At 52.6% G+C, this 22,476-nt stretch overlaps 2 protein-coding genes across 17 annotated transcripts in view; both read left to right on the top strand.

Annotated features, from left to right (window-relative positions):
• Window positions 1–6,864, top strand: part of Lamb2 (laminin subunit beta 2) — a 14,022-nt gene extending 7,158 nt beyond the window's left edge. The window contains exons 17-33 of the mRNA XM_004625087.2: window positions 1,186–1,312; window positions 1,651–1,843; window positions 1,915–2,058; window positions 2,277–2,508; window positions 2,594–2,757; window positions 2,836–3,060; window positions 3,150–3,367; window positions 3,477–3,573; window positions 3,662–4,034; window positions 4,118–4,302; window positions 4,373–4,614; window positions 4,695–5,043; window positions 5,582–5,789; window positions 5,873–6,014; window positions 6,098–6,274; window positions 6,369–6,528; window positions 6,621–6,864. Of these exons, the coding sequence (XP_004625144.1) occupies window positions 1,186–1,312; window positions 1,651–1,843; window positions 1,915–2,058; window positions 2,277–2,508; window positions 2,594–2,757; window positions 2,836–3,060; window positions 3,150–3,367; window positions 3,477–3,573; window positions 3,662–4,034; window positions 4,118–4,302; window positions 4,373–4,614; window positions 4,695–5,043; window positions 5,582–5,789; window positions 5,873–6,014; window positions 6,098–6,274; window positions 6,369–6,528; window positions 6,621–6,757 (3,373 nt within the window). The 3' untranslated portion in view covers window positions 6,758–6,864. The remainder of the gene's footprint in view (window positions 1–1,185; window positions 1,313–1,650; window positions 1,844–1,914; window positions 2,059–2,276; window positions 2,509–2,593; window positions 2,758–2,835; window positions 3,061–3,149; window positions 3,368–3,476; window positions 3,574–3,661; window positions 4,035–4,117; window positions 4,303–4,372; window positions 4,615–4,694; window positions 5,044–5,581; window positions 5,790–5,872; window positions 6,015–6,097; window positions 6,275–6,368; window positions 6,529–6,620) is intronic.
• Window positions 6,865–7,053: 189 nt separating this feature from the next.
• Usp19 (ubiquitin specific peptidase 19) lies at window positions 7,054–18,610 on the top strand. 16 transcript variants are annotated; one of them, XM_023705873.1, is made up of 28 exons: window positions 7,054–7,193; window positions 8,707–8,966; window positions 9,220–9,258; window positions 9,407–9,535; window positions 9,624–9,757; window positions 9,831–10,133; window positions 10,250–10,472; window positions 10,593–10,749; window positions 10,853–10,924; window positions 11,068–11,183; window positions 11,284–11,504; window positions 11,734–11,929; window positions 12,012–12,145; window positions 12,233–12,391; window positions 12,474–12,584; window positions 13,096–13,206; window positions 13,289–13,390; window positions 13,820–13,960; window positions 14,057–14,175; window positions 14,654–14,791; window positions 14,899–15,203; window positions 15,316–15,426; window positions 15,513–15,729; window positions 15,813–15,965; window positions 16,067–16,227; window positions 16,309–16,487; window positions 17,527–17,616; window positions 18,178–18,610. In XM_023705873.1, the coding sequence occupies exons 2-28, from the start codon at window positions 8,843–8,845 to the stop codon at window positions 18,292–18,294; spliced, it is 4,062 nt and encodes a 1,353-aa protein (XP_023561641.1). In that variant the 5' UTR covers window positions 7,054–7,193; window positions 8,707–8,842; the 3' UTR covers window positions 18,295–18,610. The 16 variants fall into 16 exon arrangements, with proteins under 16 accessions (XP_023561641.1, XP_023561624.1, XP_023561628.1 ...); XM_023705856.1 differs by lacking the exon at window positions 18,178–18,610 and adding an exon at window positions 8,338–8,512 and having other exon boundaries at window positions 17,527–18,035; XM_023705860.1 differs by lacking the exon at window positions 18,178–18,610 and having other exon boundaries at window positions 9,834–10,133; window positions 17,527–18,035.
• Window positions 18,611–22,476: the final 3,866 nt, after the last annotated feature.

Raw genomic sequence — 22,476 nt, 5'->3', positions numbered from 1 at the left:
AGACAATGAAGACAGTGAGTGGTCTTTGCCTATGATTTATTAGATAGCACAACAAAGATGATGTGGCAGCTACGAGGAAACTCAAGGGATTGAAGCATGGTGGGCCTGAGTATGGTTTTAGAGGATGAGTGGAATGATCTGGAACAGTGACAGGGAAACTTTGAGAGACTGAGTGCCCAAACTGTAACCCCAAACCCACTTATTTATTGCAAAGTGCCGATACTATGATTAAACCCGAATACTGAGGTTTTAGTTTAGAAAAAAGCAATCTTACATTAATATCTGCTGTTTTAAAAGAAAAATGCAATAACATACGTGCCATAGATTCATCACCACTGACCTAGGAGATGGAGAGGGAGATAGAGGAAGTGATGTAGTCCTAGTGGAGAGGACTAGAAGTTGTAGGTTGGGATTATTTGTGTGTGTGTGTGTGGCCAGCTCAGCCCACCAGGGGGCAGGGCTGGCTGGCATGTGGTGCCAGGGGATCAAACCGCGGTCCCTGTGCCCCGCCAAGCCCGTTCCAAGTAGGTGCTCTAGACCACCGAGCCATCTCACCAGCCCCTGTAGGTTGGGATTAGAGGAAGCATGAATTGGTAATTGAATTACAAATTGGCAGGTTTTCATGCAAGGCAAGTGGTGTGAGTTTCTAGGCTATATGGGTATATGGGGATTTCCAGTGAGACTGGCCTGCCTCAGGTATGAGTCCAAAAAGCTATGTCGTAGGACTCGTATTTTTTTTTTATTTTTATTCATTAAATTTTTTAGGGCTGTTATGTTGCTGTGTGTGTGTGGTGTTTTTTTTTTTTTTTTTTATTTTTTTTATCCCCCAAAACCAGGGATTGAACTGAGGCCCCTGTCCTTGCCAGGCAAGTGCTTATTCCACTGAGCCATCTCTCCTGCCCCTGTTTTTGTTGTTTAGACAGGCTCTTGCTATGTAGCTTCGGATGACTTTGAATTCATGGTCCTTCTGCCTCCATGTAACAGGTGCTGGGACTACAGGCATGCACCATCATGCCCAGTATATGGGAACCTTCTATACAGATTTTCTGTTGGGTGCCTGGGCAGCTGTCTGACCCAACTTCCTTGACCAATAATTTGGTTGATGTCAGTAGGGTGTGAGAGACCCTGAATGATTGGTACAGGGACGATGGGTGACCTCTTATACCTGTCTCCATTTGCCCTCAGGTACATAGTGCTTCCCAAACCTGTCTGCCTTGAGCCTGGCATCTCCTATAGGCTGCATCTGAAGCTGGTGCGAACAGGGGGAGGTTCCCAGCCTGAGGATTCTGGACCTGGCCTGCTCATTGACTCGGTGAATTCTTTTGGTTTGTTTGAGATAAGGTTTCACTATGTAGTTCAGGCTGCCTTGAGCTTACTGTGCAGCTCAGGTTGGCCTTGAACTCAGCAGTCTTCCTGCGTCAGCCTCCTGAGTGCTGAAATTACAGATCTGCACTACCACACCAGCAACTTGGTGATTTCTTGCCCACACCAAAGAAAGTGATAGGGCTATGGGGTGTAGCATGTGGTGGGATCTATGACAGAAGAGGCAGGTGCTGGTGGTACTGGGGTGAACAAGCTCATAGCAGTACAAAGGCAAGTGCCAGTGTCGCCCCCTGTCTGAGGCACACTTTTCCTTGGTTATCCCTTCAGTTAGTGCTCTTGCCTCGTTTCCTGGCACTAGAGATGTTTAGTGCAGGTGATGCCAGTGCTCTGGAGCGCCGTGCCACCTTTGAACACTATCGCTGCCATGAGGAAGGTCTGATGCCCAGAAAGACCCCTCCCAGTGAGGCCTGTGCCCCCCTTCTCATCAGCCTGTCGAGTCTGATCTACAATGGTGCCCTGCGTAAGTATCTGTCATGGGGGTTGGGGTGTAGAGATGGGGTCAGCCTGACCTGGCCCTCCTATATCCCACAGCCTGTCAGTGTGACCCTGAAGGCTCACTGAGTTCTGAGTGTAATCCTCACGGTGGCCAGTGCCTGTGCAAACCTGGAGTGGTTGGGCGCCGCTGCAACATCTGTGCCACTGGTTACTATGGTTTTGGTCCCACAGGCTGTCAAGGTATCTGCCTGCCTTTTATTCCTTCCTATTCTTCTTTCCCCTTCCCACTACTGCTCTCCTTCCTCCCTCTGGTTCTGCTTTTTCTAACTCTGCCTCAGACCTCATTCTCTTCAACCCTGGGTTCTTGGCAGTTCTCTCCATCTAATGATCCTCCCATACTCACCCTGCTCAGACTCCCCTTATATAGTCTCCCCAGCCCAGCCTTTACTCTACCTCAGCCTGCCAGTGTAGCCCTGAGGGAGCTCGCAGCGGCCTGTGTGAAGGGACTTCTGGGCAGTGTCCCTGCCGAACTGGTGCTTTTGGACTTCGCTGTGACCACTGCCAGCATGGCCAGTGGGGATTCCCTAACTGCCGGCCATGTATCTGCAATGGGCATGCAGATGAATGTGACCCTCACACAGGCACTTGCCTCAGCTGCCGTGACCACACAGGAGGAGAACACTGTGAAAGGTAAACTTGAAACAACTATGGGGCGGGGTGGGGTGTTAAGTAGGCTGCCTGGGAATGACACGTCTCTTCCTTTACTTCCCTGCAGATGCATTGCTGGATTCCATGGGGACCCACGGCTGCCATATGGGGGCCAGTGTCGGCCCTGCCCCTGCCCTGAAGGCCCTGGCAGCCAGCGGAATTTTGCTACTTCTTGCCATCGGGATGGGTACTCCCAGCAGATTGTGTGCCACTGCCGGTCAGGGTACACAGGTGAGTGGGTAGGGCGCAGGCACAGGATCAGTGTGAAGTGGCTGAACTCTTATTAGAGTTCTCTTTGATCATTGGCAGGGCTTCGGTGTGACACTTGTGCCCCTGGGTACTTTGGAGACCCATCAAAGCCAGGTGGCAGGTGCCTACCATGTGAGTGCAGTGGGAACATAGACCCCACAGACCCTGATGCCTGTGATCCCCAAACGGGGCAATGCCTACGCTGTTTACACCACACAGAAGGGCCACACTGTGCACATTGCAAGCCTGGCTTCCACGGACAGGCTGCCCGACAGAGCTGTCACCGTGAGTATGGGTACAGGAAGAGAAAGCTGGGGGTGGGGTTCTACTGCTTGGGTTCCCCTTGAGCACTCTCTTCATCTTGGCTGGCACAGGCTGTACCTGCAACCTTCTGGGCACAAATCCTCAGCATTGCCAATCTACTGACCAGTGCCAGTGTGATGCAAGCAGTGGACAGTGTCCATGCCTTCCCAATGTCCAAGGGCTTAGCTGTGACCGCTGTGCCCCCAATTTTTGGAATCTTACTAGTGGTCGTGGCTGTCAGCCTTGTGCCTGCCACCCAACCCGGGCCAGAAGCCCCACCTGCAATGAGGTATGGAGCCTTCCTACAGATCCCCGGGTAGAGGGAGCCAGTTGTCTGCATGGTCTCAAAGGCTAATCCTCTGGTAGAGGCTCTGACCTTTGTTCTGCTCCCACTCTAGTTCACAGGGCAGTGCCACTGCCGTGCTGGCTTTGGTGGACGGACTTGCTCTGAATGCCAAGAGCTCCACTGGGGAGACCCTGGGTTGCAGTGCCGTGGTGAGGCATCTGGGGTGCCAGGATGGATGGAGGAGCTCCCAGGATGTTCTATAGGGGCCCTAACTCATTAATCTGCCCTTTCTTATAGCCTGTGATTGTGACCCTCGTGGGATAGATACACCTCAGTGTCACCGCTCCACTGGTCACTGTAGTTGCCGCTCAGGCGTGTCTGGTGTGCGCTGTGACCAGTGTGCCCGGGGCTTCTCAGGTGTCTTTCCTGCCTGCCACCCCTGCCATGCATGCTTTGGGGACTGGGACCGAATTGTGCAGGACTTGGCTGCTCGTACAAGACGCCTGGAGCAATGGGCTCAGGAGCTGCAGCAGACAGGAGTGCTGGGTGCCTTTGAGAGCAGTTTCCGGCACATTCAGGAGAAGCTGGGTATGGTGCGGGCCATTGTGGGTGCTCGAAACACCTCAGCTGCCTCTACTGCACAGCTTGTGGAAGCCATAGAGGATCTACGGTGAGAGGATACATGGTGGGATGAGGCAGAAGCTCAGTGGATCAGGGCTAAAGCCTCTCTAAACATACTTCCTGTTGATGCAGACGTGAAATTGGGGAGGCCACTGAGGAGTTGACTCGGCTGGAGGCAGAGCTGACTGATGTGCAAGATGAAAACTTCAGTGCCAACCACGCACTGAGCAGTCTCGAACGAGATGGGCTTGCACTTAATCTCACACTGCGGCAGCTTGACCAGCACCTGGACTTGCTTAAGCATTCAAATTTCCTGGGTAAGTTACCTAAGTAGGCAGGTAGACTAGGGCTTATCTTCAGCTGACTGCCTGACTCTGTCCAACTTAGGTGCCTATGACAGCATACGCCATGCTCACAGGCAGTCTGCAGAGGCAGAACGTCATGCTAACTCCTCAGCCCTATCAGTACCCAGCCCTGTGAGCAACTCAGCAGATACCCGGCATCGAACAGAAGTACTGATGGGTGCCCAGAGGGAAGACTTCAACCGCAAACACTTGGCTAACCAGCAGGCATTGAGTGAACTCTCTGCCCATACTCATACCTTGAGCCTGACAGACATAAATGAATTGGTGAGGTGCAGGTATGGGGTGGGACAGGTGGGTATGGGTGTTCATCTCCCTAGAGCTCTCATTTGTTCTATGCCTGGCAGGTGTGTGGGGCCCCAGGGGATGAACCCTGTGCTACCAGCCCTTGTGGAGGTGCTGGCTGTCGGGATGAGGATGGACAGCCCCGCTGTGGGGGCCTCAGCTGCAGTGGGGCAGCAGCCACAGCAGACCTAGCACTGGCCCGGGCCCGGCACACACAGGCAGAACTGCAGCGGGTACTGGTAGAAGGTGGTGGCATCCTCAGTCGAGTGGCTGAGACTCGTCGGCAGGCAGGCGAAGCACAGCAGCGGGCCCAGGCAGCCTTGGACAAGGCTAATGCTTCCAGGGAACAGGTGGAGCAGGCCAACCAGGAACTACGAGAACTTATCCAGAGTGTGAAGGACTTCCTCAGCCGTGAGCCTTCCATGTGCCCCAAGCCACGTGGTTGTTTCTTCTGTGTCTTTGTGTTTCTCTAGGGACTGAACTGGATCTATCTTTCTTTCTTTCTTTTTTTCCATTTTATATATTTGGTACAGGGTCTCACTATGCAGCTTGGACTCGTAGTGATCCACCTATTTTCAGCTTCCCCAGCACTGGGATTACAGGCATGCGCCACCATGCCTAGACTTGGTGGATTGCCCAGCATGCCACAGGGTGTGGCACTCAGGACTGTGGATGGTACCCTGGTCCCTGCGCTTGCCAAAGCAGGCACTTAGTCTGCTGAGCTATTTCGCCAGCCCTAAATCTATCCTTATGACTCCATGTCTGGCTCTTGAGTCTTTGCCCATACTTGGTCCTCCAGTACATGTTTGTTGCTAAGTTTTTGCCCTATGTCCCTTTTCGTGGTTACATTCTTAGGCTTATTAGCAAATCCAAGAATACATCCCCCCCAGATTATATTTCCATGCTTATGAAGAATCTCTCCTTAAACTCTTGCCTATGTTCCCCATAGAGGAGGGGGCAGATCCTGATAGCATTGAGATGGTGGCCATGAGGGTGCTAGAGCTCTCCATCCCAGCTTCACCTGAGCAGATCCAGCGCCTGGCAGGTGAAATTGCAGAGCGGGTCCGGAACCTAGAGGATGTGGATACAATCTTGGCACGTACAGTGGGAGATGTGCGTCGGGCTGAGCGGCTACTGCAGGATGCACAGCGGGCACGGTCTGATCCCACCTTGAGCCCTGGCCCCATCCCTTACACCTGGTGTTGGTACCATGCAGGCCCTAATTCCCTCTTCTCTCCAGGAGCTGGGCTGAAGGTGAAAAAAAGAAGGCAGAGACAGTACAGAAAGCACTAGAAGAGGCCCTGCGGGCACAGGGTGTTGCCCAGGGTGCCATCCAGGGAGCAGTGGTTGACACAAAGAACACAGAGCAGACCCTGCGCCAGGTGTGGTCTCCGTAAGACATCAGTGGGATAAGATTATGTGCTTGTACGGTAGATCTGTTTAACTCTGGGTCCACCTGTGGCAGGTACAGGAGAGGATGACCGGTGCAGAGCAGGCTCTGAGCTCTGCAGATGAGCGGGCTCAGCAATTAGATGCTCTTCTGGAGGCTCTGAAACTGAAATGGGCAGGAAATAGCCTGACAGCCTCTACAGCTGAAGAAACAGCAGGCAGTGCTCACATTCGTGCCCAGGAGGCTGAGCAGGTAGGTTGGGGGAGAGCCAGTTAGAGGAGGTAAGGGCATTTGTTGGGCTCCCACTGGGCTGCCCCCATCTGGAGATTCTCCCCTACATCCTCAGCTGCTGCAAGGCTCAGTGAGTGATCAGTACCAAACGGTGAAGGCCTTGGCTGAACGCAAGGCTCAGGGTGTGCTAGCTGCTCAGACAAGGGCGGAACAACTTCGGGATGAGGCTCGGGGCCTGCTACAAGCGGCTCAGGACAAGCTGCAGCGACTACAGGGTGAGGAAGACGTGTGTGCGTAGGAGCCAGAAGTGGGATTGGAAAAGGATTCTTAAACTAATACCTGCTCCCTCTGCCCCACCTTCTCCCAGAACTGGAGGGCACCTATAAAGAGAATGAGCGCGCCCTGGAGGACAAAGCGGCTCAGCTGGATGGGCTGGAGGCCAGGATGCGAAGTGTGCTTCAAGCCATAAACCTGCAAGTCCAGATTTACAACACCTGCCAGTAACCCCTGCCCAGGGCCTACCTCGTCCCTAACCCTACAATGCGCTTTTGTCTGCCTACACACTAAAGCTTTTTGCCTGGCAAGGCTCCAATAAACCAGTGTGAACCCTTGCTGTGTTTGTTGTCTGGATTCTTGGGACAGGGACTGCAGTCGGCAGGGCTCCAGGAGGACAAAGCACCGCAGCCCCTCCTCCTCGCTCGGCCCGCCGGGTGCAGCCCATCCGGAGTGCCTACTCCCTCGGAAGTGCGTCACTGGCTTGGCGCCCCGCCAGCCGCAGCCGTAACTGGAAGTCGAAACAAAACAAGCGGCTAAGACGGCGGCGGCGGCGCCCGGGACGGGGGGAGGGGCGCGCCGGAACCGGAACCGACCTGACGCCGGAACCGGAATCGAGAGCGGGTTACCAGGGCCTGGAGAGGGCTGGCGGCGGCTGTTTCGCTCGGTGAGTGGGGCGGGCAGTGACTCGCCTGTGTGGCCACAGCGAGGAGGACGCTGCACGGGCCCAGGGCGGCTTCTTCAAGGTCACGGGCTGTGCCAGCCCCGACACTTCGAGCCCCGCACTGTGCCGGGCCCACCGATGCCGGCGGAATCGTTACACCATGCCGGGGGCCGGCCTCCGACCTCAAACAGGACCAACAATGAGCCAGGGCGGTTTCCTGGAGGAGGTGGTGGCGGGCCCTGAGGGTCGGAGGTTGACGTTGCTGGGCCTTGGCCAGGAACTTTGCAAAGGCCTACCCCAGCCAGCTGGGGTCTCTAAACAACCTCTTTCCTGCCTCTATGTCCTCGAGCCTGGGGGAGGGATGCGACCTGCGCTTGAGACGTGGGTGTGAGAAGGAAGCAGGTGTCCACTCTGCAAAATTCTGAACCTGCCATTATTAAAGATCCAGCTCACCAATACCACATCTGACTCCATCACATACCCCTTCCCCCCAGGAACATAGATTAGGTACTGTTAAGTCCTGCCACCTGCTCAGGCTAGGACCTGAGATTGCCAAGAGTCCTGCATCTGTGGCTTGTCCCCACCCTCACCTCAGTATCTGATTTTGAGAATTTCCTTTTGGATGGTGCAGCTGCCCAGAATTCACTGCCCAGAATTCCATGGGAGGGGGCTGGGGAGATGGCTCAGTAGAATAAGCGCTTCCCTGGCAAGCGCAAAGGACTGAGTTCAATCCCCGGTTCCGGGGGAAAAAAAAAAAAAAGACACCAAAAAACCAGACTTCCATGGGAGTCTGGGTAGAAGGGCTCTGTGGCTCACAGCAGATGAAGAGTGAAGGGACTTGGAAAACAAGGCAATGGCTTTTCAGATCTCAAGCTGGATGTCTGTCATGCCTTGGCACTGGTGTCTGCCTTTCTGTAGCTGGCAGAAGGTTCTTTCTTGGGATGGAGAAAGACCAAATAGTACACAGGAACAAGTTCATAACAAAGGTGGGAGCAGGCATGAGGCAGACAGGTCACCTTAGCACTGGGACCTTTGCTATACAGTGACAGCAGCTGGCCTGGACCTTTATTCAACCGAGGTTTGGTTCCCCTGCTGTCTCAATGTACCTGCCTTTCCCTCCTTTCTCCTCCACCTTCTACTTTTCTAGGCATGACTAAGCAGCCAGTGAGAGTGAAGGAAAGAGAGCACCCTGCTGAGAGTGCCAGCCCTGTGGGCTGGAGCCCTGGCTTCTGTCCAGAGGACGAGTCTGGTCTCAGGCCATGACTGTCTTGACCTGGTGCCTTCTCAGAGAGGCTTCCACATTTGGGGTACTGTTGTGACAGGTATAAAGAGACTTGGCTAGAAATAGTTGCTGCTACTTGCATTACTCCCTTTTTCAAAATAGCCTGAGAATATTCAGGGCTTCTCCAGGTAATGAGGAGATGTTGCTGTGTAGAGTTAGGAGTGTCCTGGATTGCTGGGCCCTGGCTGTAGCTAAGCAAGTTGTCGGCTTTGATCGGTGATCCCTTTTCATTAGGCTGTCGCTTCTGTGCTGGAGAATTTAGCCACAAAGAGTTGCCAAGATAGCTGGGCCAGGAAGAAAGCGCCGCAGCCCTGACCCAGACGCTGTTGCCGACCCTGGGGCACTCTGGCTGTCAACCAAGCGGCTGAAGATGTCTGGAGGGGCCAGTACTACAGGCCCGAGGAGAGGGACCACAGGACTGGAAGAGGCTACTAGTAAGAAGAAGCAGAAGGATCGAGCGAACCAGGAGAGCAAGGATGGAGATCCTAGGAGAGGTGGGAGTGGCATTCCCAGAATGTTCATAACTTTTCTTGCCCTCTAACTGGCCATAGTGATTGGGGTTGGAAGATGACTTGTCATTCTCTTTGTCTTCTTCTGGTGCTGACTGAATGCCTCATGGCAGGTTGGGTAAAGCCTCAGCTTTGAGCTCAGGGTATTTGGGCTGAGATCCAGAAGATGACTTCAGATGGTGGGATCTAGGAGACTGACCCCTTCTCATCACCTTCCTGTTCTTTCTTTGGTTCTCAGGGTCATTGTCCACTCCTCGAGAGGAGCAGACTAAAGAAGGTAAGCAGTGAATGAGACTTTCAAGTGCTAAGAAAGGTGTGGGAGAGCTGGGAATTTGGTTCCTATCTTGGAGCAGACCCATTAGGGCTGGGTCTCTGTTACTAGTTTATCCCCAGCTTGTGGAGACCCTTTTCATCTCCCTATACAGAGTTGTTGCTTGATTGGAGGCAGAGTGCAGATGAGGTGATTGTCAAGCTTCGTGTAGGAACTGGTCCCCTGCGGCTGGAGGAGGTGGATGCTGCCTTCACAGACACAGACTGTGTGGTACGGTTTCCAGGTGTGTCCATCTGCCCTAAGCATAACAGCGTATCTGAATTCTCTAATTATCCATGCTCTCCAGCTCACTGCCACTACTTTGTCTTCAGGTGGTCAGCAGTGGGGTGGTGTCTTCTATGCTGAAATAGAAAGTTCTTGCACCAAGGTGCAGGCCCGCAAGGGTGGTCTCCTACAGCTGGCACTGCCCAAGAAGGTGCCTCTGCTCACATGGCCCTCTCTTCTGGTGAGTTCCAGTACAGGGTAGGGTGGGGATACCCAGTGTAGTTGATACTGCTTGACTGTTGTATTTTTGGCAGAAGAAACCTCTAGAGACCCAGAATCTGGCAGCAGGTCTGCGGTCCCAAGAGAATGGACAGGAGCCATCTCCCATTGCCCTAGAGCCAGGCCCTGAGCCCCGCCGGGCTAAGCAGGAGGCCCGGAACCAAAAACGAGCCCAGGGCCGTGGTGAGGTAGGCTCAGGGGCTGGCCCTGGGGTCCAGGCAGGGCCCAGTGCCAAGAGGGCTGTGCATCTCCGCAGAGGGCCAGAGGGGGAAAGGTCCAGGGATGGCCCTGGATCCCAGGCTGATGCCCCATCCTTCCTGGCTGATCCGGACACCCAGGTGAGAGCTGGGTGCTTGTTTGGCTCTTAAGGAGTTGGGAAGGAGGGTTGTGCACTAGAATGGGGATCACTTGCTAGGCCCAAGGCTGATCCTACTCACAATCTTGCCATGAATAGGTTGAGGCTGAGGAACAGCTCCATGTACCGCTGCTGAACCCCAAAACCTGCCTCCTGGGCTCAGAGACAAATTTAGCCCTTTTGTCAGGAGAGAAGTCAGTGTTTCCCAGGAATGATGCAGTCTCCCCAGCCATGGCCCAAAGCAGAGACCCTGGGAAAGATAACCGTGTCACAGAGGAGATAGCAGGAGCAGCAAATGTTACAGCCTTGGCAGATGGTAAAGGTGGGGCTGGAAGTGGGCAGGTGTGGCACTAGCTTGGGCTGTAGAGTTGGTGGGTGGGTGGGGAGTATACCAACAACAGGCTGGAACCTGTCCTGGTGCTAAGCCGTGGTCTCACCATAGAGCCTGAGTCCATGGTAAACCTGGCATTTGTCAAGAATGACTCATACGAGAAGGGGCCGGATTCAGTGGTGGTACACGTGTATGTGAAGGAGATCCAGAGGGATACCTCTCGAGTACTTTTCCGGGAGCAGGACTTCACGCTCATCTTTCAGACCAGGTGAGTGGTTGGGTAGGAGCTGGGGCAGGCAGTGTACCTCAAATGATATAACTCTCATCTCATGCTCTTTTGTCCTTTCTCCTGCCCTGCTCTGGCTTTGTAGGGATGGAAACTTCCTCAGGCTGCATCCGGGCTGTGGGCCCCACACCATCTTCCGTTGGCAGGTGAAGCTCAGGTGGGTGGTGCTCCGCCCTGTCATGTGCCTGTCCCACCTGGGGCTCCTTGTCACTGTGCCTGTCTCACCTGGACTACATCTATCTGACCTGTCAAACTTGATACCTCCCTTACCCAATTCCTGAGCTCAGCCTTTTCTTGCAGGAACCTGATTGAGCCAGAGCAGTGCACCTTCTGTTTTACGACCTCTCGAATCGACATCTGCCTCCATAAGCGGCAGAGTCAGCGCTGGGGGGGCCTGGAGGCCCCGGCTGCACGAGGTCTGCATACGAGCTCCCATCATTGCCCAGCTCTGCATGACCTGGAACCCCATCTGTCACGTGCTGCTAACCACCAGCCCCCTCATTCCCCCTTTTTAAGGTGCAGTGGGTGGTGCAAAGGTTGCCGTGCCGACAGGTCCAACCCCTCTGGAGCCAGCCCCTCCAGGAGGTCCTCCACACCCTCTGACAGGCCAGGAGGAAGCCCGAGCTATGGAGAAGGACAAAGCTAAAGCTCGATCTGAGGATATGGGGCTGGAGACCGTGGCTGCCCGCACATCCTTGGAGCATGTATCCCCAAAGCCAGAACCACACCTGGCTTCGGTGAGACTCCTGGCTTGGGAAGGGCCAAGAGTGGAGGTTAGCTGGGTGTGGTGGCACACATCTGTAATCCCAGCACTTAGGAGGCTGAGGCAGGAGAACCCTTGAGAGTTAGAGGACAGCTTGGGCTTTGTGATGAGATCCTGTCCTACTATCCCTCTTACCCACCAAAAAAAAGAATGGAGGCGGGGGAGCCTCAGGGTTGCTCTCTCATGTCTCTTTGCTCCCACAGCCCAAGCCCACATGTATGGTACCTCCAATGCCCCATAGCCCTGTTAGTGGAGACAGCGTGGAGGAAGAGGAGGAGGAGGAGAAGAAGGTGTGTCTGCCTGGCTTCACCGGCCTTGTCAATTTAGGCAACACCTGCTTCATGAACAGCGTCATTCAGTCTCTGTCCAACACTCGGGAACTTCGGGATTTCTTCCATGGTGAGGTTAGGGCCAATAGCCTGTGGCAGAGGCAGAAAGGATGCCTTTATTCCTCACACCTTGGTTTGGCTTTTATTCCTAGACCGCTCCTTTGAGGCTGAGATCAACTATAACAACCCGCTGGGGACCGGTGGGCGTTTGGCTATTGGCTTTGCTGTGCTGCTTCGGGCACTGTGGAAGGGCACTCACCATGCCTTTCAGCCTTCCAAGTTGAAGGTGATCGGGAGAGGGAGGGGAGGGCTGCCATCTGGGGGTACAGGGAGTAATAAGGTTTCATACTTAAACTCTGGCCCCTATATCCAGGCCATTGTGGCAAGCAAGGCGAGCCAGTTTACAGGCTATGCCCAGCATGATGCGCAGGAGTTCATGGCTTTCCTTCTGGATGGGTTACATGAGGACCTGAATCGAATCCAGAACAAGCCCTACACAGAGACTGTGGACTCGGATGGGCGGCCTGATGAGGTTAGTTTAGAGGTCAGGGTGGGTCTGTCTCATGTCACCTTAGCCCCAAGGTGTCCTTGGTTGTCACCACTGTCTTCTTCAGGTGGTGGCTTCAGAAGCATGGCAGCGACACAAGATGAGGAATGACTCTTTCATTGTGGACCTGTTTCAGGGCCAGTACAAATCAAAGCTGGTGTGCCCTGTGTGTGCCAAGGTATGTCAGACTTCCCTTGAAAGAGAGCTCCTAGCTCCAGGACTACAGAAAGGAAAAAGGCAGAGATCCTAATTACACTCAGTTTGCCAGGTGAGATCAGTACCAGAGAAATGTGTGTTTTTAGGTCCTTCAGTACCATACTGGGGAAAGGAAGCAGGCAGTGAGGCCTTGGGCTTCTCAGGGCAGAAGGGATCAGATAGGGTAGGCTTCCTCAGTGAGGTAAAGGCAGTGTTGCAGTTTAAAGACGTGGGTGAGGCCTGGCAGGGTTGAGGGTAAGATCAGAAAAGCAGCTAGGATGCAGGTGAAAAGAAAATTGAGTTAAGTGGCTAAGTTGCCAGGAGTATTGTGCTAGAAAAGGGGGCTGTGCTTTCCTGCTCCATTTAGTGTTAGTAGAGGTTTACTGGTTGCTGATTGGTTGTGAGGGTCCTGAGAGCTGAGGCAGGGCCTGGATGAAGTTTTCTGGCCATGAGCATCACTTCTTTGCATAGCCTAGTGCCATCTATATTCACAGGTCTCCATCACTTTTGACCCATTCCTTTACCTGCCAGTGCCCTTGCCACAAAAGCAAAAGGTTCTTCCCATCTTTTATTTTGCCCGAGAACCCCACTGCAAACCCATCAAGGTGAGGAGTAAGCCTCTCCTCTCTGGGCCATTCCCCAGAACCTGGCATGCCTCTCCTACTCACTCCACCCTTGTCACCACAGTTCCTGGTGAGTGTTAGCAAGGAGAACTCCAGTGCAAGTGAAGTTTTGGATTCGCTTTCTCAGAGTGTCCACGTGAAGCCTGAAAACCTGCGCCTGGCTGAGGTATGTCTTTTCCTAGGCTTTACATATGTGAATATACGTGTATACAGATGAGTGTAGTCATGGGCAGCTGCATATCTGTGAATGTAAAAGGGGCACAGGCAGTGTGCTCTTCTTTGAGGCCCTGTTGAAACCAGGCATTGGGCTGTGTGACAAAGGTGCCCTTAGTTTCCAGCGATGTCAATTCTCCCTTTTTGCTGCTAGACCCCTAACTTCTTTCCATTTTTATTTGTAGAGTCTGAGCTACAAGAGTCCCACCAGTCTGTGCTGCTTCTGTCTACTGATTTCTCATTTTGTCTCACTTCTACATGTTGGCCCGCTCTGAAATTTCTTAGCTTTTAGTCTGGCAGCACCATTGGTTTGGAGGGGGCTTAAGGGCTGGGAGGAGTGAACCTTATTCTCACATGGGATCCCTGCGTTCCTTGTCCCCAGGTGATTAAGAATCGCTTCCACCGCGTGTTTCTGCCCTCCCAATCCCTGGACACTGTGTCTCCATCTGACATACTTCTTTGCTTTGAGCTGCTATCCCCAGAGTTGGCTAAGGAGCGGGTAGTGGTGTTAGAGGTACAGCAGGTAAGTCGGGGCTGGCTTGCTAAAACAGCACCCTAATGGGGAGAGCGCTCCTCCCTGGCCTTGCTGAGTCAAGAATACCCCCTCACCCCGCCCCAGCGCCCCCAGGTGCCCAGCATCCCCATCTCCAAGTGTGCAGCCTGCCAGCGGAAGCAGCAGTCAGAGGATGAAAAGCTGAAGCGCTGTACCCGGTGCTACCGTGTGGGCTACTGCAACCAGTGAGCACCCCTGTGGTTTTCCTCCACCTTTCCTGTCCTTCCACTGCCATTGAACCTGGTCCCTCCACACAAAGACACATATGTTTTAAGCCTTCCTCCCACTACACTATTTTACTGGACCCTAGGGGAGGCGGAGCTGGCCTATATAATTCCAAGGGTGTTAGACTAGCCCCCAATATATAGCAGTTGGAGCTGAGGTTCTATTTTTTTTTTTAAATGTATTTAGTACAGGGTCTCACTACACAGATCGGACTTGTCGTAATCCTCCTGTTTTCAGCCTCCCAAGCACTGGGATTACAGGCTGTGCCACCATTCCCAGTCTCAGTCGACATCTCAGCGTGCCCCAGGGCTGGGGCTGGCATGGCACGCTGGGGATCAAACCCTGGTCCCTGCATCTGCCTAAGCAGGCACTTTAATCCACTGAGCTATCTGGCCAGCCCTGCTGAGCTTCTATTCTTAATGTTTTCTTTCCACTCAGGCTCTGCCAGAAAAACCACTGGCCTGACCACAAGGGCCTCTGCCGCCCTGAGAACATTGGCTACCCCTTTTTGGTCAGTGTACCTGCCTCACGCCTCACTTATACTCGTCTCACTCAGTTGCTAGAGGGTTATGCCCGGTAAGTGCCCAGAGATTGGAGTAGGATGGGGTGGGGGAGGAAGAGAGGTGCTCAGAGACCCTGGGTAGGCTGGTGAGCACTTAACCTACGTTGATATCTGTTGCCAGATACTCGGTGAGTGTATTCCAACCACCCTTCCAGCCTGGCCGGATGGCCTTGGAGTCCCAGAGCCCTGGCTGCACCACACTGCTTTCCACTAGCTCCCTGGAGGCTGGAGACAGCGAGAGGGAGCCTATTCAGCCTCCAGAGCTGCAGTTGGTGGCTGAGGGGGACACAGGAGTTCCCCGAATGTGGGCAGCTCCTGATCGGGGCCCTGTGGCTAGCACCAGTGGAATTTCTTCTGAGATGCTGACTGGTGTTCCCATGGAGAATGGCTCCTTGGCTGTTGGTGACCGGGTGTCCCGGCCTGAAGGTATGAGCCAGCAAGAAGCACTGAGGGTTTGGAATGGGAGGCAGGAGAGGTTAGGGATACTGGTTTCAATTTGGTGGGCAGGGAGAGCTCTAATTACCGTGTTCTCTCATAGCTGCTGTGCCTGGATACCAGCATCCAAGTGAAGCTATAAATGCCCACACACCCCAATTCTTCATCTATAAAATTGATTCATCTAACCGAGAACAGCGGCTAGAAGACAAAGGTGTCAGACTGTGGGTGGAAGCCAAGGGGTGAGATGGGCTGCCTGCCCTCCACAGCTGCATGACATTTGTTCCTGCTTATCTCCAGGGGAAACTCCACTGGAGTTGGGTGAAGACTGTAGCCTGGCTCTGGTCTGGCGAAACAATGAGCGCCTACAGGAGTTTGTATTAGTAGCTTCCAAGGAGCTTGAATGTGCTGAGGACCCAGGCTCTGCTGGTGAGGCTGCCCGTGCTGGCCACTTCACCCTGGATCAGTGCCTCAACCTCTTCACACGGCCTGAGGTGCTGGCACCTGAGGAGGCCTGGTAAGAGTAGGGCAGTGGGCTTTGTGGTGGGCTGGGTAGAGGGAGAGCACCCTAGGCCTGAGCCCTCTTCTGTCCCTCAATAGGTACTGTCCACAGTGCAAACAGCATCGAGAAGCTTCCAAACAGCTGCTGCTGTGGCGCCTGCCCAATGTACTTATTGTGCAGCTCAAGCGCTTCTCTTTCCGTAGTTTCATCTGGCGCGATAAGATCAATGACTTAGTGGAGTTTCCTGTTCGGTGAGCAGTGGTCTCTGGTAACTAGGTAGGACAGAGGGATCCAGGAGCACCCTGGGCACGTGCTGACTATCTGTCTCATCCTTCCCTGATTGGGACCACAGGAACCTGGACCTGAGCAAGTTCTGCATTGGTCAGAAAGAGGAGCAACTGCCCAGCTATGACCTATATGCTGTCATTAACCACTATGGAGGCATGATTGGTGGCCACTACACAGCCTGTGCACGCTTGCCTAATGATCGCAGCAGCCAGCGCAGTGACGTAGGTGAGGGCACACACAGCCAGCAGGATAGGCGTCAAGAGTGATGCTGCAGGTTATGTTCATACTCTTCCCACCCTGCTGTAGGCTGGCGCTTATTTGATGACAGCACTGTGACAACGGTAGATGAGAGCCAGGTCGTGACTCGTTATGCCTATGTACTCTTCTACCGCCGACGGAACTCTCCTGTGGAGAGGCCCCCCAGGGCAGGTCACTCTGAGCACCACCCAGACCTAGACCCTGCAGCTGAGGCTGCTGCCAGCCAGGTGAGGCATGGGGGAAGCTTTACAGGCTAGTTGGGGCCAATTACATACAGGTTGTCAGGGGAGGGTTGGGCAATACAGCTTCTTCTCTAGCTGTAGGCCCTTTCAGCTCTGCAGAAGGTAAAGAGTTCTGTAACATCAGAGCCTCATCAGCAACATTCTGGTCCTCAAGGGACACTCAAGGTGCATGTCAACAACACACTGTCTCTAGTGTGCACAAAGGCACAAGTCATGTGACAGCTGTGAGACTCAGCAGGCACTGTGCTGTGCACAGACTACCTGACTTCTGCCAGCTCTCCTCTACATGTACCTCATATCTCATCCTGCAGACCTGCACCTGGTATTTGTCCCAGTGTTATGGCTTACCCAAGATGGGGCCTGTCAGGGCTGGCCACATTGTCTGGCAGCTGTCACACTCTCTGGATTGAATAGCTATTCCCAGTAAGCCTTCGGGGCCTTCCATCTCTTACTGACATAGTGTGCTGTATGCCCACTTGATGGGCACAGTTCTCCCATCTTTTTGGCTCCCTTGATCCCATTCTGTCAGCTTGGAGAATCGCACAGAAGACAGTGGTTAAGGGGGCCAGGGAGATAGCTCAGTAGAATAAGTGCTTGCCTGGCAAGTGCAAGGGCCTGAGTTCAATCCCCGGTTCCGCAAAAAAAAAAAAAAAAGGAAAGACAATGGTCAAGATCTGGATATAGGCAGTTCAACTCCTAGGAGATTGCCTTGGAGTTGGCAGACCTATCTTCCATGACACAGTCCCTTCTGTGGGACTCAAAAATAGGCCAGATGATCCCTCACCCGTCCCTAGGAAGCTTCATGTGGATTGGGAGGCTGTTTTGAAGCCAAAAGACTCAGGACTCAGGATTCTCATGCCCTGATCTGATCAGGTTGAGTGACCTGCCCATTTCCCTGCTGCTTGATCTACACTACAAGGGCTTGGCACCTGTTAACCACGCAGGGCTGTCCTAGCCAGGGGTCTCAGGGATACTGGATCCTCCCTATCCCCTAGGTGCTGATGGTCGTTTCCACATACTATAGGCTTCCCGGATTTGGCAGGAACTCGAGGCCGAGGAGGAGCTGGTGCCTGAGGGGCCTGGGCCTATGGGTCCCTGGGGACCCCAAGACTGGGTGGGTCCCCCACCACGTGGCCCTACCACACCAGACGAGGGCTGCCTCCGGTACTTTGTCCTTGGCACTGTGGCCGCTTTGGTGGCCCTTGTGCTCAACGTGTTCTATCCTCTGGTGTCTCAGAGTCGCTGGAAATGAGCTCACCTGCAGGCAGCTGCTAGGAGCTGGCCTACCTGTCTACCGGCCAGGCAATGCCTGCCTTCGTGGTGGGGAACAGTGCTCAGCTTTGGGCCTCAGTGTGTACATGTGGTGGGAGATAGTGGTGACTGTGGCCTCTGCACGGGCAGAGCATCCTAGGGTGGGTATCCATCTAGCTATCTGTCTGTTCCTTCTGCACTGACCCTTGGCCTGGAGCTTGGTGCTACCCAAGCTACTTCCTGTATTTAAACTGTTAATAAAGCAAGACTATTCAGGCCTGATCTTGTCTCTGTCTCAATACTGCTGCTACCTGCGCCTGCCTTAGGGCCCTCCCTTGGGTGCCCGGGCTCTGAGCCAGCACCCCCGGGATGCCAGGCAGCATACTGGGCAGCCCCCAACCCCTATCCTCATATTCTGTTGCAGGGACTAGGCCCTGGCCAGGCCCCAGAGGTGGCCCCCACGCGGACAGCCCCTGAACGCTACGCCCCCCCTGTGGACCGCCCAGCCCCCACCTACAGCAACATGGAGGAGGTCGATTAGCAGGTCCCTGACTGATGGGAAACTGGGTTTAGGGATCCTCTACAGAGGGCCCTGTCTTTGCCGCTTCTCCTCTTCACCAGAGGACACTGGCTGTATCAGTGGGGAGTTGGGGGGTATAATTCGGGTGGGAACCTCATAGGTTGTGACCTCTTGTTAGCTTGGTCCCCTAACCAGTGGGCTGTGGCTTCTCCAGCTGCCTCCAGTACTGTGTGATTGGATTCTCAGTTGTACCTTCAATTCTTCCTGACCTGCATTATAAATGTTATAATTTTATTCTAAAAAATTGTAATTTTTTTTTGCATTTTGAAAGTGATTGCTGCTGTTTAAATATATTTTAAAAATAAATAATACATAAGCAGATGACTTAGTGACTAATCTACCACATGCTATGGCTACCTACCCAGTCTTACATCACCCCACGTGCATGCACTTTGTGTGTGTGTGTGAGAGAGAGAGAGAGAGAGAGAGAGAGAGAGAGAGAGAGAGAGAGAGAGACCCTGAAAATACTATATTCTGAGGTGCGGTTGGGGGCACTCCTGGTGGGTCATGAAGCACCCCTCCCCCATGCCATCAGCTGTGAAGCCAGCTGGCTTCCCTGTTCAACTGGTTTAGGATCTAATATAGAAGTAGCTGGCATCACTGTCAAGATATCACAGCATCTAGGGAAGAGGAAAATTCTACAATGCTAATATTGTGGAGTGGAAGGTGCAGGCACTAGAGTACGTTGGGAAGGACTTGGTAGGGGACTGGAAGACTGGAATAGTAGTGCACACCTGTAATCCTAGCACTGGGAGACTGAAGCAGAGTTTAAGCCTTGCCTGGACAACTAAAGGGCTTGGTGGGACCCTGTCTCAAGTAAGTAAATAGGGGCTGGAGATTTGGCTTGACAGTAGAGGTTTTGCTTTCCATGCATAAGACCCTGGGTTCAATCCCAGCACCACCACCAAGAAAGGAGAAGGAGAAAAAAAAAAAAAAGAATAAATCAGTGGCCTGGGGATATAGGTATGTGTGAACGTCTTGGGTCTAATCTCTGAGTGCAGAGATACTGGAGCGAGATTTAAATGGGGTTGGGGGCTGAGGAGGATCCTCTTTCGAAGAGGTAAATCTTGTCTTGACTCCCTAGGGGATGTGCTAGGGCCTGCCAAACTATTTCTTCTCCTAAGAGTCCCTGAGACCTTGGCTGCTAGCAACTGACCTAGAATATTCAAGTTTCAGCACCTCTGCAACTTTGAACACACATCTTGTAATAAGCTCCCTTGCCTCCCTTTGGATAATGCTGCCCCTTCTTAATTGGAGGATTGAATGTAGATCTTCAAGTGGAGGGACATGGGGAACAAAAATAATTAGGACAATAGTCAGAGGAGTTAGGGAATATGAAGCATCGTTCTGGTAAACCTGTAGCTCCATCCAATTCTAAGCCCATGGAACCAATCTCATGAAGCTTAGCATGTAGGCCTTGCTGATACCCCTCAACCTCAGAGTCAGGGATAGTGTTATGTTTAGTTGTATTGGCAGAGCTACTACTTTATTCTGTTATATAGGCTTACAGGGTGCCATGAGGGAATCATGGAGAGCAAGCTTTGCCCAGGGCCATCATCAGACTTGCAGGACTTGGTGTTGGTGCTGGTGATCAAGTTGCAATGAACCCTTTGATAGCAGTCAGGTACCACGGGAACAGTGGCAGCAGTAGGCACTCTTCTTGGTCTGTTCATTTTTTTCTTTCTTTTTCTTTTTCGGCCAGGCAAGCACTTACTCTACTGAGCCATCTCCCCGCGCCCCCCTTATTGTGTGTGTGTCTTTTTTTTATTTATTTATTGGGGCTGGAGAGATGGCTCAGTGGTCTAAAGCACCTACTTGGAACAAGCTTAACAAAGCACAGGGACCGCGGTTCAGTCCCCCAGCACCACATGCCAGCCAGGCCCGTCCCCTGGTGGGCTGAGCTGGCCACACACACACACACACACACACACACACACACACACAAAATAAAAAAAAATAAATTTGTTAAGCTTGTTCTAAGTAGGTGCTTTAGACCACTGAGCCATCTCACCAGCCCGTGTGTCTTTTTGAGACAGGGTCTTGCTATGCTGTTCAGGCTGGCCTTGAGCTCCCTTTGTAGCTCAGGCTGGTCTTGAACTTGCAATGATCCTCCTGCCTCAAGAGTGCTGAGATTTTAGGCATGCAACACCATATCTGGCTGGTCTGTTCATTATTCTCTCTCTCTCTCTCTCTCTCTCTCTCTCTCTCTCTCTCTCTCTCTCTCTCTCCATATTAGTGGGGACTGAACCCAGAACCTTTGCATTGCATTATATTCCCATATGCCCTTTATTTTTTTTTAATTCTATTTATTTATTTAGTTGTGTGTGTGTGTGTGTGTGGGTGGGTGTGTGGGTGGGTGTGGCCAGCTCAGCCCACCAGGGGGCGGGACTGACTGGCATGTGGTGCTGGGGGATTGAACCGCGGTCCCTGTGCTTTTTTGCTAAGCTTGTTCTAAGTAGGTGCTTTAGACCACTGAGCCATCTCACCAGCCCCCCATATGCCCTTTAATATTATTACTATTGCCTTTTTGAGACAGGGTTTCATTATGCAATTCAGGCTGGCTTTGAACTCACTTAGTAGCTGAGGCTGGACTGGAACTTGCAGCAATCTTCTTGCCTTAGCTTCCTGAGGGCTGGAATTATAGGCATCAGCCAGCATGCCTGGCCTCCTTTTTATCTTTTTGAGACACAGTCTGTTGCTTAGGCTGGCCTCAAATTCACAGCAATCCTCCTGCATCAGTTTCCTGATGAACGATGTCTGGCAAGACTTGAAACTGTGGAAGCATCCTACAGTTCTGAGGTTACAGGTATGTACTGCCAGGCTTTTTTTTTTTTTTTTAATTTTGAGATAGGGTCTTACTACATTGTCCAGGCTGGCTTCCAAGTGACAGCCTTCTTGCTTCAGTCTTCTGAGTGGCTGGGATTACAGGTGTGTGTCACTACATCCAGCTATCATGGGTGTCTTTGTGCTGGTGTAGGCCCCTGTAGCTGCAGACGTGGCTTAGGGGTGATGTGGCTATAATTCTATTCCTTCGTGTCCTACCACAGCACCCTGCACTATATTCCCTACAACTTTTGTACTGTTCTTCATTGTACAGTGAATTCTAGGGCTGGCTGTCAGGCTGGTGTCCAAGGGCCACAGTGTTCAAAGCCTTAGGATATAGGACTGTACACAGATACCCATGTAGTCCTGGGTGGAACTAGAATGTGGTTGTCATGTAGGACTCAAATATAAGCTCAAAAAACATTGACATTGGTAAGATGTGGGTACAAAGCACGCATATCATTAGATGTGGTGATGCATCAGTCAGGATTTTCCCAGGCCCTGAAGATCCAGAAGTATGATCAAAACCAAGGGCTCAGCAAGATAGCTCAGAAGACTAAAGTGCCTGCTTATGTAAGCTTAGGTAAGCGCAGTGACCAAGGTTCGATCCCTAGCACCACCTAATGCGCCAACCCCGACACCAGGGCAGGCTGAGCCAGCCAGAGTCCATGTGTAGCAGCCCACGCCTGTAATCCCAGCGCTGGAAAGGTTGAAAGCAGGAGGGTCACCATGAGTCCAAGCTGCATAGTAAGGCCTTGTAACAAAGCAAAACAAAACAGGGCAGGGGAGATAGCTCAGTAGAACAAGTGCTTGCCTGGAAAGTAGAATGCCCTGAGTTCAATTCCCAGTACTGCAAAAACAAAACAAACAAAGAAACAAAAAAAACACAAAACAACCCCCCCCAAACAAACCAAGGGCTCCAGGAACATGAGCTATCCCACCATCACCAACTGATTGTCACACCCTCTACGTGAAAGTCTGTATGTTCTGTTAGCCGGCAAATCCTAGAAGTTTGGTGCAACTGGGGAGACCTCCAAGCACAACAGCTGTTTTTTGACCCCCAAATTATCTTTTGTGTATGTCTTTTTTGAGACAGGGTCTTGCTATTAGGTAGTTCGGGCTGGCCTTGAACTCACTTTGTAGCCCAGGCTGGCCTCGAACTCATAAGGACCCTCCTGCCTCAGCTTCACAAGTATTGGGATTATAGGCGTATACCACCACGTCTAGCATTAGTATTCCATCTTTTTCTCATCCTAGGTTTGCAGGAGATTTTAGTCTAATTTGCTAGGTTTTTTTTTTTTTTTTTTTGTGATATGTGGT

Source organism: Octodon degus, unplaced genomic scaffold, assembly GCF_000260255.1.
Source record: "Octodon degus isolate 3935 unplaced genomic scaffold, OctDeg1.0 scaffold00008, whole genome shotgun sequence".
Lineage (NCBI taxonomy): Eukaryota > Metazoa > Chordata > Mammalia > Rodentia > Octodontidae > Octodon > Octodon degus.
The sequence above is the reverse complement of the archived record's forward strand: the minus strand, read 5'-3'. Positions and strand labels throughout refer to the sequence as shown.